This window comes from Symphalangus syndactylus, chromosome 5, assembly GCF_028878055.3.
Source record: "Symphalangus syndactylus isolate Jambi chromosome 5, NHGRI_mSymSyn1-v2.1_pri, whole genome shotgun sequence".
Classification (NCBI taxonomy): Eukaryota; Metazoa; Chordata; class Mammalia; order Primates; family Hylobatidae; genus Symphalangus; species Symphalangus syndactylus.
The window spans coordinates 91,093,667-91,114,688 of record NC_072427.2 but is presented as its reverse complement, the minus strand read 5'-3'; the positions used below and the strand labels follow the sequence as shown (position 1 = coordinate 91,114,688).

At 37.6% G+C, this 21,022-nt stretch overlaps 1 protein-coding gene across 5 annotated transcripts in view; it reads right to left on the bottom strand.

Annotated features, from left to right (window-relative positions):
* BRWD1 (bromodomain and WD repeat domain containing 1) overlaps positions 1–21,022 on the bottom strand; it is a 131,159-nt gene that overhangs the window by 16,728 nt on the left and 93,409 nt on the right. For all 5 annotated transcript variants that reach the window (XM_055279712.2, XM_055279713.2, XM_063640596.1 and 2 more), the window contains 9 exons: positions 16,479–16,634; positions 16,124–16,244; positions 13,299–13,424; positions 11,540–11,612; positions 10,719–10,760; positions 8,533–8,676; positions 7,742–7,894; positions 3,805–3,971; positions 12–229 (listed from right to left, as the gene is read on the bottom strand). In XM_055279712.2, the coding sequence (XP_055135687.2) occupies positions 12–229; positions 3,805–3,971; positions 7,742–7,894; positions 8,533–8,676; positions 10,719–10,760; positions 11,540–11,612; positions 13,299–13,424; positions 16,124–16,244; positions 16,479–16,634 (1,200 nt within the window). The remainder of the gene's footprint in view (positions 1–11; positions 230–3,804; positions 3,972–7,741; positions 7,895–8,532; positions 8,677–10,718; positions 10,761–11,539; positions 11,613–13,298; positions 13,425–16,123; positions 16,245–16,478; positions 16,635–21,022) is intronic.

Here is a 21,022-nt window from a genome sequence, read left to right as displayed (position 1 = left end):
TCACTTCTCACCAGATAATGTAGAACCATTTGTTATAGGTCTATTTCTCCTTCTTTCTGATGATTCTGCTGAATCTGAAGAGTCACCAGAAGTAACACCTGAAGAGATACCAGCACTTGTCTTGTGGGTTCCAAAATAAGCTGTCCTACTTGAGGTAGACTGGGTAGGAGAACCTACCAACTCAGGAATTATTTTTGTCTGAGATTTTAACCTCTTCTGCTTGAGGTTTCTGGCCAAACATATGAACAAAGGAAACAGTATTTAACAAAATACAAAGATAACTGGTTCACAGAGAATGACTAAATAGAAGTATATCATATTTCTTAAACTGAGAGTAATTTTATGATCAAAACAGTAAAACATTCACTATTAACATTTTATTCTGGCACTGATTAGTAGTAGTATTTCCTAACTCTAAATTTAACACACTGTTATTCAAATTTGGAGTAATGAACCAATGTTCCAAGTAAGAGTTACAGAAAATTATTTGAATACCTTACATTCTTTGGATTAAATGCTATGAGGAACTGACATTACGTAATACAGGCGTTCATTCATACTACAGATTAAGCCTCAACAGCACCCAACTTTCTCCTCTCTTATTTCTATGTCCCTAAAGACAGAATATGCTCAAGAGGAGAAATCAACAAAACCTAAACAGGAAAAGTTAAAAAAAGGCATCAGAACAAAATGATTTTTGTCCCAAGACCAGACTATTTACATCTAACTGCACCCATTCACCATGGTTGGCCACTAGGCCAGGAATTATGAGAAAGGAGAATGGAAGTTTAAGGCATGTGAGAAATCTGGGTGAATGAATATTGAGATAATCCTATTTTCCTTTAAAACAATAAGAAGTGGCTGAACATGCCTGTAATCCCAGCACTTTAGGAGGCCAAGGCAGGTGGATAAATTGAAGCCAGGGGTTCAAACACTAGCCTGGGCAACATAGCATGACCCCATGCCTACAAAAAATTTAAAAATTAGCTGGGCGTAGTTGTGTACACCTATGATCGCAGCTACTCAGGAGACTTGTTTTAGCCCAGGAGCTTGACATTACAATGACATTATGATCACACCATGCACTCCAGCCTGGGCAACAGAGCGAGACCGTTTCTTTTTTTTTTTTTTTTTAAGACAGAGTCTCTGCTCACTGCAAGCTCCGCCTCCCGAGTTCACGCCGTTCTCCTGCCTCAGCCTCCTGAGTAGCTGGGACTACAGGCGCCCACCATCACGCCCGGCTAATTTTTTGTATTTTTTAGTAGAGACAATGTTTCACCATGTTAGCCAGGTTGGTCTCGATCTCCTGACCTCGTGATCCACCCACCTCGGCCTCCCAAAGTGCTGGGATTACAAGCGTGAGCCACCACGCCCGGCCGACCCTGTTTCTTAAAAGCAAAACAGCCTTTTAAGTGGTATCTAGACATTGAAGCTTAAAGTTAATCACAATTCTTTAAAGCAATAACTGTCTATATAATAAAACGCAAGCTTGTAATATCAAAAATTTTAAATGCCATTAATAATCAAGGGAGAGAACAAAAGTAAATATAAGGCCGGGCACAGTGGCTTACGCATGTAATCCCAGCACTTTGGAAGCCCGAGGCGGGTGGGTCATCTGAGGTCAGGAGTTTGAGACAAGCCTGGCCAACATGGTGAAACCCCATCTCTACTAAAAATACAAAAAATCAGCTGGGCGTGGTGGTGGGTGCCTGTAATCCCAGCTACTCAGGAGGCTGAGGCAGGAGAATCACTTGAACCTGGGAGGCGGAGGTTGCAGTGAACCGAGATGGTGCCACTACACTCCAGCCTGGGCAACAAGAGCAAAACTCCATCTCAAAAAAAAAAAAAGTGATCTGATACCACCACCACCTACGAAGGGGAAGGAAGGAAGCTATACTAGAGCCAAGTTCCCATATGTACTATAATAAAAATAGTATTAATATAAAATCTATTGTTTGCAATAGATTGAGATGCATAGGGTAGTCCCCAGAGCACCACAAGGAAATCCCGTCAAGGGATATACTGCACAGTCGAAAATATAAATGGAAACAAACTAAACATTGCACAACTCAATTTTTATACTGTAACAACATAAAGTACCTATAAATGTGATATTAATCTAAACTACATAGTCAAAGAATATAGAATGTAAATTAATATACAATTACTGAGAAAGTTAATAAATCCTTCATTTTACATTTCTTTACAAATAATCCTCAGTAATACTGAGGTACATTGTATCAAGGGTACATTTTCCCTTACACAATCAAATGCTCAAAAGACCATACATAAAAATCACATTATTCTCTGCATAGCAATCCCCAACCTTTCTGGCACCAGGGACCGGTTTTGTGGAAGACAGTTTTTCCACGGACTGGGACTGGGGCCAGTGAGTGGGCAGAGTTCAAGATGAAACTGTTCCACCTCAGATCATCAGATCATCAGATCCTCGTAAGGAGCACACAACCTGGATCCCTCGCATGCACAGTTACAACAGGGTTCCTGCTCCTATGAAAATCTAATGCCCTCACGGATCTGACAGCAGGCAGAACTCAGGTGGTAATGCTTGTCTGCCAGCCAATCACATCCTACTGTGTGGCCCAGTCTACACAGGGAGCGGGTACTGGGGACTCCGGCTCTACATTAAAAAGCCAATTCTTATGCAAAATACAAATGATACTTTAAATAATCCTTAGTAAGATTTGAAAAAAATCTATAATTTTACATATTTAGAGAATTACAAACCAATGCAACAGCTCTATATTCACAGAAATGCTTTCAAGCTATAAAATCCATGACTAGTCTTTTCAGAATGTACAGTACTCTAAAGATTAAATAACACAGTCTGAAATTTTTAAAAAAATGCATACAGGCTGGGTGCAGTGGCTCACGCCTGTAATCCCAACATATTGGGAGGCCAAGGTGGGAGGATCTTGATCCCAGGAGTTCAAGACCAGCGTGGGCACCATAGCAAGACCCCATCTATACAATAAATAATTTTAAAAATTAGCCAGGCTTGGTGACACACCCCTGTTATCCCAACTACTTGGGAAGCTGAGGTGAGAAGGACTGCTTGAGACCAGAAAGTTGCAGCTGCAGTGGTCATGATCATATCACTAGACCCCAGCCTGGGCAACATAGTGAAACCCTGTCTCAAAAAATAAATAGGGCCGAGCACGGTGGCTCACACCTGCGATCCTAGCACTTTAGGAGGCTGAGGCAGGCGGATTGCCTGAGCTCAGGAGTTCAAGACCAGCCTGGGCAACACGGTGAAACTCCGTCTCTACTAAAATACAAAAAATTAGCCAGGCATGGCAGCGTGTACCTGTAGTCTCAACTACTCAGGAGGCTGAGGCAGGAGAACTGCTTGAGCCCAGGAGGCAGAGGTTGCAGTAAGCCAAGATCATGCCACTGCACTCCAGCCTAGGTAACAGAGAGAGACTCCGTCTCCAAAAATAAATAAAAAATAAATAAATAGGCCGGGTGTGGTGGCTCACACCTGTACTCCCAACACTTTGGGAGGCCAAGGTGGGTGGATCACCTGTGGTCACGAGTTGGAGACCAGCCTGGCCAACATGGTGAAACCTTGTCTCTTCTAAACATACAAAAATTAGCCAGACGTGGTGGTGTGCGCCTGTAGTCCCAGCTACTTGGGAGGCTGAGGCAGGAAATCACTTGAACCCAAGAGGCAGAGGTTGTGGTAAGCAGACATCACGCCACTGCACTCCAGCCTGGGTGACAGAGTAAGACTCTGTCTCCAAAATTAAATAAATAAATAAAGCAAGCTTGCCATAACCAATTTACCTGATACTTTTGTTAGGCTGACTGTCACCTTTACAATTTTGCCGTTGCTTGAACCTCTGGCTTCTTCGAAGTTTTTCATTGAATTTTTGACCAATTTTAAAATCAGAAGAGATTTTCTTCATTTTTTCTTCAAATAAGGCAGATAATCTCAAGGTCATACTATAAATCTGCAAGGATATAAAAACAAAGTAGAATTACAAAATAGCCTTAAAAGTACTTAAGAAATAATAGTAATCATTGAGATCCCTTGCAGTGTATTATATCACTGCTTATAGGTAATGGCTGTCACCTGTTTCTTCTGTTTCCAACCCCCATCCCTTAATGACATCTGGAAGTAGGAAGTATCAAATACATATCTCTCAGATGATAAGAAAGTAGTCTGAAGTCAAGCATCTACATTCAGGACTTGTGTCTATATGTCAGTGAATCTCAACTGTTTTTGCCTATTCTAACATCTGTATGTACAAACCCCAAAATACACCCTTCTCCCAAAGTTAGATGGGAAGTTGATTGGTTTTAAGGCTGCTATTTAGGCTACAAAAGCGCTGTCTCTCTTTGGGGCAAGGGAACAAAAGCACTTTTATATACCAGTCTCTATCTGCAATCTGTTTTCAATGCCACTTAACTCTAAAAATGAAACAAAAATACCTTGCATCCAGTAGTAGAAAGTATAACCTAGAACGTTAATGCATATGAAAGATTTGTTTTAACAATGTTTACAATTAAATAACATCAAGTCTAATATTAAGTAATGACGGGGAAATGCAGTTAAAGCAAAACAGTTAATGTCACTGATTGCAGACACCAAAATATGTTGTAAGATCAAACAAGTATGTACAGAACTACTCTATCCTCCTCAACTTTCCTGAAAATAAGTGCAAAAGTCTAATGCTCAAAAGTTAAATATAAGTCTTGTGCACGGCAGTGGATGGCAAAGACACTCCAATACCAGAAAACTTTTCTAAAAAGTATGTGAGATATACGAATTTCTTACATGCTTCTCATATACATATATATATGCTCACAAATGAATGTGAAATTTGTTATACTTAATCTGAAATAATCTTTGACGTTATTTTCAGTATTTCATATATATAAATTTTATTCTGCCAGGCACAGTGGCTCACGCCTATAATCCCATTTCTTTGGGAGGCCGAGGCAGGCAGATCACTTGAGGTCAAGGGTTCAAGACTAGCTTGGCCAATATGGTGAAACCCCATCTCTACTAAAAATACAATAATTAGCCAGGCATGGTGGCGCACGCCTGTAGTCCCAGCTACCCGGGAGGCTGAAGCAGGCAAATTGCTTGAAGCCAGGAGGTGGAGGTTGCAGTGAGCCAAGATCTCACCACTGCTCTCCAGCCTGGGCAACAGACTGAGACAGTCTCAAAAAAAAAAAAACCACACACACACACACAAAAACAAAACTCCAAAAACAGCAAGTGTTGGCAAGGATGTGAACAAACTGTGGCCTTTTTACATTGCCAGTGTGAATGTAAAAAGGTGCAGCCAATATGGAAAACGGTGTAGTGGTTCCTGGAAAAGGTAAGCATGAATTATCCCATGACCCAGCAATTCTACTCTTAGGTCTATACCCAAGGGAATTGAGCAAGGTTTCTGAGAGATATGTGTATTCCAAAATTTGCTGCAGCATTACTCATAATGGTCAAGAAGCAGAAACAGCCCAGCTGGCCATCGATAGATGAATGAATAAGATATGGTATAACCACACACTTTAATACTATTCAGCCATAAAATGGAATAAAGTTCTGATACATGCTACAACATGCATAAGCCTTTAAGGCATTATACTAAGTGAAATAAATAAGCTGGACACAAAAGGACAAATATGGTAAGATCTCAATTTTTATATGAAACTATCTAGGTCAGGCAAATTCAGACACAGAAAGTTAGAGGTTTCCAAGGACTGGGGGTGAGGGGAAATTACTGCTTGATGGTTACAGAGCTTCTGTCTGGAATGATGAAAAAGTTTTAGAAAGATTATAAATATAAACAATGCCACTGATTCAGTACTCATAAAAATGGCTAAAATGGCAAATGTTGTGTTATATATAGTTAACCATAGTTTTGAACAATTGACAATGTACTATACCAAAAACTACTGAACTATAAGCTTTCAATGGTGAATTGTATGGTATGTGTCCTCAAACATGTATTTGAGGGGCACAGGGAAGACTTGAATGAAATTTATTTTGTCTCTGAAAAGAAACAGTCTTACAAATGGTGACTTTGACAAAAACCCAAGCTTGGAAAAACGTTAGCCTTGAATGTTAAACTCATCCAGCAAGCAGTGTGGATCCTGAATCCAACAAAGAGTTCTCAAATTGAGACTAGAGGCAGTAATGCAGGAGGAGTCTAGTATTAAGTAATGACGGGGAAATACAGTTAAAGCACAACAGTTAATGTCACTAATTGTAGACACCAAAAAATGCTGTAAGATCAAACAAGTGTTTTACTTTAAATATGACTTTTTACAATTATTCAACACATGAGCTACACGGAGTCTTGCTCTGTTGCCCAGGCTAGAGTGCAGTGGCATGATCTCGGCTCACCACAACCTCTGCCTCCCAGGTTCAAGTGGCTCTCATGCCTCAGTTCAAGCGGTTCTCATGCCTCGTGCCTGTAGGTGGGATTACAGGCAAGTGCCAGCACACCCAACTAATTTTTTTATCTATAGTAGAGAAGGGGCTCACCATGTTGACCAGGCTGGTCTCGAACTCCTGACCTCAAGTGATCTGCCTACCTTGGCCTCCCAAATTCCAGGGATTACAGGCCTCATCAAGTTTTGAAAAGTTACCCAATGTATAACATGTTAACAAAACTTTAGTAACATTCTACTGAAACTGTGTGCCCCAAAGATTTAAAGAAATCAATTAACTAACAAAAATTCTTAAGTTTACAAAATGACAAAAAAAAAAAAAACAGAAAGAAGGAAACCCAACCTACTAAAACACTGAAACTCCCTCTGCTTATGAGATAAGAAGAACTGGCTGAAACTGGTTAAAACCAGTATGGCCAAGTAGAGTCTGCAAAGAGTGAGTCTGCTGACATCAGAGCCTGAATTTCCAGCATGTGTCACACTAACTTCCCCCAAATTTGCACACACAACCCATCAGATAACATAAAGAAATAACTATACATGCCCAAAGACTTTCCAGACCTCTCCTTTCCTTCCATTAATCACCTACTAATCTCAGAATCCACACCCTGAACCTTTTCTTTAAAAAGAAAGAAAAAATAAAAATACTCTTTAATGCCAGCACAGGAGTCAGATTTGAAATTCACTCCTGTCTCCTTAGGAGTCAACTTTCAATATAAAGCTTATTCTCAAAAACCCAGTGTCACCACTTCACTTGAGTAGACTAGAAGAAAAAAAAAAAGAAAAAGAAAAACACTGTGTCATAATATTAGCTTCTAACACATCAAGCAAAGAGTCTCCATTGGCTCTGTAACATTTGTGGTCTTAATCAGATAGCTCATGTGTTGCTTCTTCAAATGCAAATGTTCTTATGCTGTCAGCAGTCTCATGATCAGATTTTCCTTTTTACTTTTAATATTCTTAGTCTCGATCTATGTTTCCAATCCACTTAAGATGCTTACACATCAAAACACAGAGGCTCTTACTCTGTGTATCAAATTTGTTCACTTTCTATTGATGCCTACTCCCATTAATCCCCACTTGCTTATAAAACTGAAGGAGATTATGATAAACTCAACTGATGAAAGGCAAAAACTGAAGATACTTGAGCAGTAGCAGAAGCTCTTTTCTTTATAATAGTCTTAATTTATTCACGTATCTTTAATGTTCTAACCTCTACTGCACAGTGGAAAATTACAGTGGAAAAAATTACTATTACATTGGAAAATTATCTACACAGATCAGGCAGTTTTTTTCAATGAACCACATAAAAATTTACCTTTGATCTTTTGTTTGGTGTATATGCTTTTGCATTGCTAAATATCAACCGGATGTCTTTGCAAAACTCCAAAGGGCTGTCATAATTTCCCGCATCTAGAGTTTCCCTTACTGTTCCAAAATCCATTGGGGTATCTATAATATCTCTGTAATCCTAGGTTTTAAAAACAATATTTAATTCATAGATTCATTTCTTGCTTTTAGAAATGTAAATGCATCAGATCTCTAAAAAATTTGAGATGATGGAAGAGAGGAAAAGATTAGAGGACTCTTAAAATTCATTACTAATGTTTAAAAAGAGGTATAAAAACAAAGACAAGATAGAAATATACCAAAATGTTAATGTTTATTTATTGTTAGTGACACATGGGATGGTTTCATTTCCTGCTGTATATACTCCAAGCATCCTGCAGTCACTCTGTGCTGTTATAATCCAACTCTTTTTATAAAGTCATCTTTCAATTTCCCTTTTTAAAGCATGCAAACAGACACGTTTATCCAATTCATAGTTCTCCTAGTGCTGGGCCCACTTAGATAGAAATCTAAGTAGATCCATCCCATTGTTATGTAATACTGGTTATCTAAGTCTAAATTCTTAAATGAGTTTACGAGGGTGTCTATAAATTGAAGAAAACTATGTAAAAACAGTATTTCTACCACTAACTTAGTGATAGGAGCAAAAAAGTTAACATAAAGCCTAGGTATCTTTCTCTTTAAAGTTTAATAACTCTATCCCAATTTCCTCACTGCAAAACAAGAAAAGCCCCAAACATTTAAACAATGGAAACTTACTGGATATTCAACCAAATCAACAGGTTGTCTAAATGGTTCAGAATCTTCACACTGAAAAATTAAGTTCACTAGTTCCTTACACTGTTTCTTCCAGTTGCTTTCAACGTAGTTCGTAGCTCTGATGCTTTTTTTCCCATCATGGACCTAAAAATACATTCACAGTCTTAAGAAAAATCACACTATTGGTGTAAGACTGTGGTAAAAATGTAACTGATCTACTGTCTTCTATAAAAACACAATAATGTCATATATGTTGCTCTCAACACATTTTTCCGGAAATGAAATTTTTAAACTATGCATGTAACACATTTTGATGTAACTTAACTAATTTCAGAAATATTACAAAGTTAGCTATGAAAAGTACACTCTAACGAGAGCACATTATCTAGTGAAAGGCTATTCCATGACCTCTCACCTCCCAGGTTTATAATATTTGTTTTTGCAGAATATGAAGCATATGTGATAATATGATAGGCAGAATAATGGCCCCACCAAAGACGTCCACATCATAATCCTCATAACCTGTGACTATGTTACCTTACATGAGAAAAGGTATTTTGCATTAAGGGTATAGACCTTGAGATGAAAGATTATCTTGAATTGATTGCTTGGACCCAGTATAGCCACAAAAGTTTTTATAAGAGGGAGGCAGAAAGGACAGAGTTAGAGAGAGACTGAAAAATGCTACATTGTTGGCTTGAAAGATGGAACAAGGGGACCTGGAGCCAAGGTGAGGACACCCACTAGAAGCTGGAAAATGCAAATAACTCTCCCTGGAGCTTCTAGCCACACTAAGACCGTGATTCTGACCTAGAGACCCATGAAAACTTCTAATCTACAGAACTATCAGGTAATACATTTTTATTATTTAAGCAACTAAATTTGTGATTTGCTGCAGCAGACAACAAATAAATACAAATACTAAACACTTGGGAGTCTAAAAATAAAATTAAATGAAAATGACTAATCAAATTAGAGTATTTTAGGTCTAACTTTTCAGTGTTCTGGAAGGCAAGCACATGGTATAAATTAATATTTCATAAAAAGCTTAAATTTAAGGAGCATTTGGAGGAAATTTAAAATGATCTGGGCTGGCCGGGCACGGTGGCTCACACTTGTAATCCCAGCACTTTGGGAGGCCAAGGCGGGCGGATCACGAGGTCAGGAGATTGAGACCACGATGAAACCCCGTTTCTACTAAAAATACAAAAAATTAGCCGGGCATGGTGGCGGGCGCCTGTAGTCCCAGCTACTCGGAGAGGCTGAGGCAGGAGAATGGCGTGAACCCGGGAGGCGGAGCTTGCAGTGAGCCGAGATTGCGCCACTGCACTCCAGCCTGGGCAACAGAATGAGACTCCGTCTCAAAAAATAAATAAATAAAATAAAATAAAATTATCTGGGCTAAAATGTCTTAAGTATGTTCATATTAATAACCTTTAATTTTAATTACTCTATATTTGAACTTCAAAGCCTGCTGATGATACCCCATTATGATTACCCACTTTCATAAACTTAGTTCCATAGACCCTTCTCCTTACCCCTCCAACCTCATCATCCCAACATATCTCCATTTTTAAAAAAAGTTCAGTCACCAAATCCTGGTTAGTTTTCCCTAAAAAGGTCTCATAATTTTCCTTTCCTCTCCATTCCAAGCAAATATCCTTGACTAGGTACCCATCCTTCACCCTGTATTCTTGGAATAAACTCCTAATTCATCTCCTTTAATACACATCTTCTCATCCTTCAAATTGTATTATCTATTTTGGCTGTTCAATTGATTCTCTACTTTAAATGAAATCCTTGGATTTCATTATCACTGTAATCTACCCCAATCATAACAGCCAGACACAGCCACTTTGGTCACTTCAACATCCAACCTCTACACCAGTCAGGTGTAGTGCCCTTAACAGTCTATGGACATGCCATGCCATACTTCTCTACTCTTTTTGTCTTTCCTGTGGTAGCCTCTATTTTTTGAATGGCTCTTCTTACTCTATCTCACTCTGATAATACAGTACAAATTCCAACTCTCCCACTAAACCTTTCCAGTAATTTCTCCCATTTTGTTAATAAAATATTCAGTATCTACATTGATATAACTTTTCAAAGACAAAAACTAAAATCCTGAATTGATTTTAAAACAAAGAAAAAGAAACTACAAAAGTCAACCGTGCAGAGTAACTTACTCTCCTTCTTCCAGAAGATGTTTTAGGAAGATCACTATCATCCTAGGAATAAAATCAGAGCACCTTAAGTATTTAGAGTCTCATTAGAAAATAATAACATAATCTTAATAAATAACATATCAAAGACATTTGGTATTACCAGAATTATAACATGTTACTAACAAAATCTCCGAAGAAAGACTACCAGATGATCTTTGTGGCACCCAGGCTTGAAAAAAAAAAAATCATTCTTAATAATCCTTTTTCATTCCCTAAGAACATGAACTAATTCTAAAATTTGAAATTATAGCTATAAAAAGACGCTTCATGCATTTCCTAAATAGAAAACTTGCGTTTTACCTCTATCCACAAATCCCCAGAAACATACAGATTCCTATAGTTTCTGGATTTTGTGTTCTATAGTACAGGCATGCATTACCACCCCCATCTAACTTTTTTATTGATTGTAGAGACAGGGTCTCAAACTCCTGGCTCAAGCGATCTTCCCATCTCAGCCGGCTAAAGCACTGGGATTATAGGTGTGAGCCACTGTGCCCAGCCTCCAAGGTACTTTATATAATATACCTTTCACTAGCTAAAATATAGAAAGAGAGTATATTCCACACCTAAAATGATTCACTTAGATATATTTTGATATTAGCTAAAACAAATTACCTCATAAATCATCTAGAAAATTCAAAAATATATTTTTATCAAATGCCTTATTTGTTCATTGTACTACTGCAAGAGTTGGTACTAGAAAGCCAACATTTTCTTCTTCACTTTTTAAAAATACCATTTGAAATAAACAAAAACCATTATAAAATCAACAAACTTCATACCAAATCCTCAGCATTTTGCTCATCATTTTCAGATGTGTTAGAAAGTTCTGAGATATTTGTACAGTGTTGATTCCTAAAAAACAAATTTTCACTTTAATAGTATGCAGATGTAGTGACTTGTTGGCAAGGATTCAAACTATACATTAAAATATAAACAGTTCACCAACCTATATGTGCCTAATTTCAAACAGAGGACTATCAGGTTTTCCCCCAACCCTTTGGGAACATAACTAGCCATCTTAAATCCTAATTTAGAATCTTGAAGGTTTTTCTTGTTTTCCGTTAAGTATGTATCCAAATTAAGCAAGTAATCCAGAAATAATATATGTATGGCCTCGATTGGATGAATACATGGATGAGTTTTTCTAAGTATCATCAATAGCAGTATTCACACAGTAAGTACCAGGAAAACAGTTGATTTAAGGTATAAATATATATATATATATATATATATATATATATATATGTAAGGGAAAAAGGAATTGAAATTAAAGCAAATAGTATCTTACTGTACACACAGGAGAAAAAAAGAATGCTAAAATACGGATATCTAAGCATAAAGGAGACAAAAATGGGTATATAATTTTCCTGAAGTAAGAACAAGAAGGTGATTCTGGGGAGGAGGTAACTTTAAGTATGAGTCCCCAAAACTTAGGACAGAATCAACCCAAGAAAGCTGACAAGAAGCAGTTACTCCCCAGTTTTCAGCTAGATGCTGAAAACGATGGCACTGTTTCTAAATTAAGAATGCTCACTAGAGTAGAGCAGACTAGAACCTGGGTCTGAATTTCCAAGTCAGTTTACATTCTTAGATTCCGAATTGACTTCTGAATTTAAGAAAATCTATAGAATATTCACACCTATACAAACATTTTCACAGGACATAATCTGAAACAGATTAAAACTCAACATAATCATGAGAAAATACCAAACAAACTCCAATTAAGTATAGTCTATAAAGTAAGTAACATAACTATACTCTATAAAATAAGTAACATTCATAAAAATGATGAGGTGATAAAGACAAGAAAAAACTGAAGGAGACTAAGAAAACAAAACGCTAAATTTGATGGGGATTCTGGATTAGATTCTGAAACATAAAAGGGTGTAAAAACTAGTGAGATCCAAATAAATTCTACACTTTCTGTCAGTAGCATGGTACCAAGATTTTTTTTTAACATTTCATAAGTATACCGTAGTTATGTAAAATGTTAACCTAAGGGGAGACTAGATGAAAGGCAGATGGCAACTTTCTGGAGTATAAAATTATTTCAAAATTTTAAAAAGCTGAAAAACTGAATTATTCAGTTTCTCAGACTTTTACTGAAATTATGTATGTAAAGAAATGTCATCTAAAGTAAAGCATTAAAAGAGTATAGTTCTGAGTAAAAAATAAAACTAGATGATTTTTTGTTCCTATTTTTTTTTCTGGAGACAGAGTTTCGCTCTTGTCACTCAGGCTGGAGTGCAATGGCACGATCTGGGCTCACTGTAACCACCACCTCCTGGGTTCAAGCAATTCTCCCGCCTCAGCCACCCACCACCACGCCAGCCTAATTTTTGTATTTTTTTAGTAGAGATGGGGTTTCACCATGTTGGCTAGGCTGGTCTCAAATGCCTGACCGCAAGTGATCTGACGGCCTTAGCCTCCCAAAGTGCTGGGATTAACAGGCATGAGCCACGACGCCCGGCAAAACTAGATGATTTTTAATAGCACAATATGCAGTCACTTTTACACAACATCTATGAAATTACTTACTTGATAAATTTTAAAAGCTGGTCAGTTATCTTTTTAGCTGATCTTGCAATTACACTCTCAGGTTCGTTAAATGTTCTGGCATTATGTTCTATATATCTGACCTCCCAAACTAACGCAGACAGCCTCCTTCAAAATAAAGTAGACAATTTAGGGCTTAGAAAATGAGAAGATAGAAACCAAGTGAAACAGTGCAGCATGTGAATTAAACAACTGTGAAATAATAATTAAACCATGAGTGCAAAGTTATAATGAATAACCTTCTAATGCTCTCAACTTGGTCACAGTCATAGGCAATATACTGGACACCGAAGCAATTATATTGAACTGAAGAGGACAAAAATCTTAACAAATTACTTAATCACATACAGAAAACCAATAAAACTACCTTCCCTTTTCATATTGCATATAGGTACCTTTTAAAATTGCTGAATCTCAATAAAGAAAATATGTTAAATATCATCAACCCTAAAAGCTGGCCCAGCAAGCTGGGATTACACCTGTAATCCCAACACTTTGGGAGGCCAGGGCGGGAGGACAGCATGAGCTCAGGGGTTCAAGATCAGCCTGGACAACATGGCAAAACCCCATCTTTACCAAAAATAAAAATTAAAAAATTAGCCAGGCGTACTGGTGCGCACCTGTAGCCCCAGCTATTCAAGAGGCTGAGGTGGGAGGATTGCCTGAGCCTGGCAGGTTGAGGCTACGGTGAGCTATCATCACGCCACTGCACTCCAGCCTGGGTGACAGAGCAAGACTCTATCTCAAAAACAAACAAACAAAAACTAAGAGCTTCAGTCTCACTGTAAACAATCAAGTGGTTTCTGATTGGAATGCACATTCCGGTGTTAAATTACAGAGATAATTACATCGATAATGTGGACTCAAGATGACTTTTTATAATTTCTTAAAGTAGTTGAATTATAAAAGTTAAAATACAATCAACTAGTGTAAAAATCATTAAGAATAGGAAATTTTATACTTACCAGTGCTCTAGAAGCCAAAGATAAAAAGTCAGTGCCTCTGGGAAATTAATCTTCCAAAGGCCAAAAAGACCAAGTATTAACTATATAAATATTATTTTTAAATGTAGGTAAATAGAAATTTAAACATACAAAGAAAAAAAATACAGTATCTAACAACTTAAAAGAATTTCTAAGAAAAACAGATTACTAAAGATTGAAGGTTGAGGCCCTGACTCGGACCCTCCCTTCTCCAGCCAGGCCTGACCAGCCCCGCAACTCTCAGCCTCCTACTGATGTCAGCTGTGAGAGCCTGTGCTTAAATAAGATATCAGGCCTTACTGGAGACATTCAAGGGTAGGTTGAACAACTATTTTTCCAGAGCAGAAAGGAAACTCATGCATCAGAAAGGCCGGAAGTATATGACTGTATAAATAACAGAATCTACTCAGAACAGTTTAAGGAATTTCTTGGGACCTACAATAAACTTAAGAGACACCTGCTTTTTGGACTATGTTAAAGACTTCACAACAAAAGTAAAGCCTGAAGAGACCATCTGTTCAGAACATTGCTTACAGAAATATATTTTTTTAACTTTTAAGTTCAGGGGTACAAGTACAGGATTGTTACACAGGGAAACTTGTGTCACAGGGATTGGTTGTACAGATTATTTCATCACTCAAGTATTAAGCCTAGTACCCATTAGTTGTTTTTCTTGATTCTCTCTGTCCTGTCACCCGCCAAAAGGCCCTAGTGTGTGTTGTTCCCCTCTATGTGTCCATGTGGTCTTATCATTTAGCTCCCACAAAAATATTTATTTATTTATTTTTTATTGCTTAGACAGGGTCTCACTCCACCACCCAGGCTGGAGTGCAGTGGCGTGATCTCAGCTCACTGCAACCTCCACCTCCTGGGTTCAAGCGATTCTCCTGCCTCAGCCTCCCAAGTACCTGAGATTACAGGCACATGCCACCATGCCTGGCTAATTTTTGTATTTTCAGTAGAGAAGGGGTTTCACCATGTTGGCCAGGCTGGTCTCAAACTCTTGACCTCAGGTGATCTACCTGCCTGGGCCTCATGAAGTGCTGGGATTACAGGCATAAGCCAATGCGCCTGGCCTCCTACAAAAATTATTTTTAAATGACACAAAGAATATCCAAGAGATTTCAGGAATATCATATTCAACAGAACAAAGCCCTGGTAGCCAAAGCAAAACTACTTGGCCAATCACAATAGGTAACTACTGATGGACGGACTTTTGATGAAAGACTGCCAACAGCTGCTGCACTGGAAATGAGGATGCATCTGACAGAATTCCCTGGGAGCAGTAGCCACCCTGTTAAACCATCTGTCATGAGTTTGGCAAATGAAAACCACTGGAGAAACAAAACCACTATTTACCAAGAATAATTAAAATAGAAGGTCTTATTGTTCAAATAATAAGACACAACATTTACTGAGGCCTTAAGATTCTGCAGCTTGGTTATCTGATTAGAAAAACAAACAACTGTTTCAACTGTGGCTGTTAATTTTAAAACAAATTATGTCTTCAATCATGTATGAGGATAGAAAAATTCTCATTACTAAAGTACCAGTGAAAGTTTACTGAAATAAGTGGAATAAAAGTAAAATTTCAGTGATATGGAAATAATCACTGAAAAAAAAAACAAGGGTGAAATATGGTAGTCAATCTTCTGCCTGGCCCTACACCTAACCACAGGCATCTAATACTATCTGACAATGAAAGAGAATAATGAAACAGAAAATGCTAATCAGCCCCCAATTCTACCACTCTTTCTTTGTTTACCCTAGTCAATATTGCCAAATATAGCTTTTTAAACATTTTGAAAGCAGGTTTCTACTAACCTGTAAAATCGATTAACAAGTCTCATTCGAATTGTGTAAAGATCGGTTGGATAAGCTACTACAGTACAGTACTTCGGGTATGTACACAGATCAACAGGGCCTGCAAAAGCTGCTGCTATATCTGTTAGGGAAGACAGGAGAGTTTTTAATCAATAAATCCATTGCCTCTAAGTGGTACTTCTCTAGAAATCATTCATAAGATATGGCTACATTTAACATTACAGGCTAAATTAAAAGATAACCAATACAAAGTGTAGAAAAGAACAGAAACCTCGATTATGCTAGTTATTTTTAAATACCTTTATGAAAAAAATTGAAAAAAAACTTTTCATCCTAAAAAAAAAAAAAAACTTACCAAGATTCAGAAGTTGATCTATACCACTGATAATTCTATCACATTCTTCATCTCTTGATTTCTGACCCCATTCACCAGCTTGTGGTTTATACAGCAATTTCTCTAGCTCATCTGATGTGACAGAAATACTAGCTCCTAATTCTTCAGGTGGATCAACTATGAATACCATAAAAAACAAGGAGGGGAAGAAAAAAAAACAAAAAATAAATATATACGGTATTAAAATTCAATTTTCATAGCTTATAAAGCTAGGTTATCTCCACAGTCAAAAATAGAGTTCAAATGTGCAACTCTTTTAAAATTACTCATTGAGATTAGCAAATTGCTTAAATTCAGGTAAACACACAATCTACCTACCCTAACAAATTAAAAATTAAAAATAACAGTGCCAGTATTGCAGTTTTCAGTCTGTTTCTTCAAGGAAGCAAACTTAACCCTGAGGCCTCTGAAAACACAAACTGAACCTGACAATATTCAAAATTTTAAGCTTACATACAGTTAAAATTTTAAAATTAAAATTTTTAAAAAGTCAAGTCAAAATGGATAAAATAATCCCACATGACAAATGGCTAATTTTCTTAAATTTTTAGGGAGCTCAAATGAAACAGACTGGTATTTCTTGAAAAATAAGCAGAAGCGGGCAGGGTGGCGGACGCCTGTAATCCTAGCACTTTGAGAGGCCGAGGTGGGTGGCTCGCCTGGGGTCAGGAGTTCGAGACCAGCCTGGCCAACGTGGCAAAACCCCATCTCTACTAAAAATACAAAACTTAGCCAGCTGTGGTGGGGAACACCTGTAATCCCAGCTACTAAGGAGACTGAGACAGGAGAATAGCTTGAACCCGGAGGTGGAGGTTGCAGTGAGCTGAGATTGTGCCATTGCACTCCAGCCTGGGCAACAGGGCGAGACTCTGTCTCCAAAAAAAAAAAAAAAAAAAGGAGAAAATCTGAGGAAGCTCAAAATATTTTAGCTTACTGAATATTGGTTCTAACATACAGATAAGAAATGTCATTTACTGTGTACTGTGTACTGGCTACCAGGTTAACTCAGAGCACGTTCACAATTAAAGAACAAGGGCATTGGGAAGAGCATCATTTTAACAGCTGCTAAATGGTGGAGAGAATGCTCATGGGAGCATTTCCTCTAGAAACATATCCGTTAAGATTCCTGCAAACATACACACAAGTTTTACATACAGCATTCTTTGGGAATGCTCTTAACTTCAATAGAGTTGACCTATTAGAATTAAGTCATATGATGTAGTCTTTTAGCTGAGAGATGGGAATTTTTTAAACCTGGATGATAAATGATTCCTATAAGCTTATAATTCATGTTCTTGCAAAGAAAAAGGATTTCCATTCTATTTTCCGCAGGAACATAAAAGAAATGTGGGCGGAGACATCCCACTGCCCTAATAAGCCAAAATGTGTATTTTGTACTGAATTCTACTGTAATTCAGAGTTGTGCTTTCAATATTTTATCTCATCAAAAAGAAGAGGAAAGAGGCTGTATAGGCAGGCAACATAAAGTGCTTTAAAAAACACTGGTTTATCAAAGCTGGGATCTGAGTTCAAATCACATCTATACCACCTAAAAACTATGACTTTGGGCAAGGGGTGTGGGTGGGTGGCTGTGTGCGTGTGTCTGTTTTAATGGGGAGAAAGGGGGTCTCACTATGTTGCCTGGGCTGGTCTGGTCTCCTCAAGTATTCTGGTGAATACTGATCAACCCACACGTGTGAAGAAATGACAGGACGCCAGGAAAAGAACCAAATGAAAGATCTGTGATAACAAAGGCCTGATGCACAAAAGGGCCAGCACCTGTGCCTGTTCCCCCCAGCCAGACTGAAAAGCTGCATGATACATAGAGCAGTGGATAGATTGCATAAAAGGGTCTTGCCTCAGAAGTCGAAAGTAAATCATTCTAGGCTGAGCACTGCTCCAAACCCATCTACCATATCTTAAAAAGATAAAATTGTTTCCGACTAGCTTAATTGTGTGACAGAACAAAGTGTAACACTTACAGGAATACAAAAATATACAGCACCCAACAAGGTAAAATTCACAATGTCTGACATAAAATTTAAAATGATAACGCAGGTAATACATTAGGAAATATCCATAATGAAGAGATTTATTAATCAACCAACCAGAATTGGCACATATGTTAGAATTAGCAAAGACATGAATGCAGTCATATTACGCATGTTCATTAAAAACATATATAAATGGAAGACATGAAACACACACCCAAATCCAACTTTTAGAGATGAAAACAACAAGCAGTAAGGTGAATACTATAATACACTGGCTGGTGATAAATAAGATATTCCAAAAGAAAATATAAATATATAAGATAAAAATATTAAAAGACAACGCCAGGCATGGTGGCTCATGCCTGTAATCCCAGCACTTTGGGAGGCCAAGGCAGGGGGATCACTTAAGGTCAAGAATTCAAGACCAGCCTGGCCAACATGGCAAAAGCCCATCTCTACTAAAAATACAAAAACTAGCCAGGCATGGTGGCACACACCTGTAGTCCCAGCTACTAAACAGGCTGAGGCAGGAGAATCGCTTGAACCTGGGAGGTGGAGGTTGCAATGAGTGGAGATTGCGCCACTGCACTCCAGACTGGGCAAGAAAGCAAAACTACATCTTTAAAAAAAAAAAAAAAAAATTCAAAAGAGCACAGTATGTGTTATTCATTTCTGAATGTATATCATCATTGAGAGGAAAAAACTAAATCTTTTCTCATAATGTCTACTTAGTGTCTAACTTGATGCCCCCCAAACAGCAGACATTCAAGAAATGTGTATGAAACAAATATGTGATGTAGTGATATGATTTACTCTATAAGCATAGCTAATATTTCATAAAACAAAGCAATAATAACTAATATTTTCCAAACATAAAACTAAAAAGATGCATATGTAACAAATTTTACACGAACATAGTGTAGACACAGCAATAAAAACTGAAGACACAGCAATAAAATTATCCTAATGCAACAGTAAAAGAAAATAAAGCAAAAAAAAAAAAAAAAAAAATCCAGAAAAGCCCCAAAATGCGGAGACCATTTAAGGGAACAGAAGAAATTATGATATCCAGAACTAATGGATAACAGTTTAAAATGAGGAAAGAACCTCAATGTTTCTCAGCCAGGCTCGGTGGCTCACGCCTGTAATTCCACCACTTTGGGAGGCCAACGCAGGCAGATCACTTGAGGCCAGAAGTTCAAGTCTAGTATGGCCAACATGGCAAAATAGCTGGGTGGCACATGCCTATAGTTCCAGCTACTCAGCAGCAGGCTGAGGCACGAGAACCACTTGAGCCTGGCAGGTGCAGGTTGCAGTGAGTCGCAATTGCACCACTGCACTTCAACCTGGGCAAAGAGGGAGACTGTCTCAAAAAAAAAAAAAAGAAAGAAAAAAGAAAAAAAAAAGAAATTGAACATTTCTACAAAGATATAAAAATGACCAATAAGCAAAGGAAAAAATGCTCAGTATCATTAGGCATCAGAGAAAGGCAAATCGAAACCACAATAATACTTCCTATAAGTTAAAACAAAAGTGTCCAGGATGTGAAAAAATTGGAACCCACATACACTGTTGCTGGAAATGTAAAATGGTATACCTGCTCCAAAAAAACATTTGTCAGCCCTCAAAAGGTTAACCAGAGTTACCATGTAACCCAGCAATGCCACTCCTACATATGTACCCAAAAGAAAAAAAAACTTGCACATGATATTCACAGGAGCACTATTCACAGCCAAATAATGGAAGCAATCCAAATGCCCATCAACTGATGAATGGATAAAAATGTGCTATATCCATACAATGGAATATTATTCATCAATAACAAGAAATATCTTGGTTTCTAAATGCCTTTCTCCAATCAAACAGGCCATGGGCCCTGAAAAACTGCCTGACTCCACAGCTGAGGTAGAGAAAATACAAGGTGAGCCTTGAACACTGCATATTCCCAGAAGCTATGAAAACACTCAAAGGCGATTCAAAAGAAAATGTCAAATGGACATAGGAGCCAACGTGAAGGGGTTCCCAGTGGCCAAATCTGCAATAAGGTAGCAACAAAACAATGATAACAATTGAACACTGATTTTATTTTACAAAAATCTGAGTACATACTAATATAAATAAATGGGAAAGGAGAAGATGTATCTTATAGTACAATTCCAACTAATACATGTAAGACAATGAAAACAAAAAATCATTATTTGAGGCAAGAATTACCAACGGATGCTACAATTAGTGAGTGGAAGCATGATAAGAAACAAGATTATTTGCAGCACATAAATATATCCCCATGGGACACTAATTATAATGGAAAAAGTATTTACTTTACACTGGAGAAACCTGACACATACCCCCTAAATCAAATTATTAAAATTATTAAAATCCTAAAATAATTGCACTGAGAAAGACACATTACTTTTCTGACATTTTTGCCAAAAATGCAAAACCTAAATTTAATCGAGAAAAAACATCAAACCCAAACTAATGGAAATTCTATAAAATAACTGCCCAGTA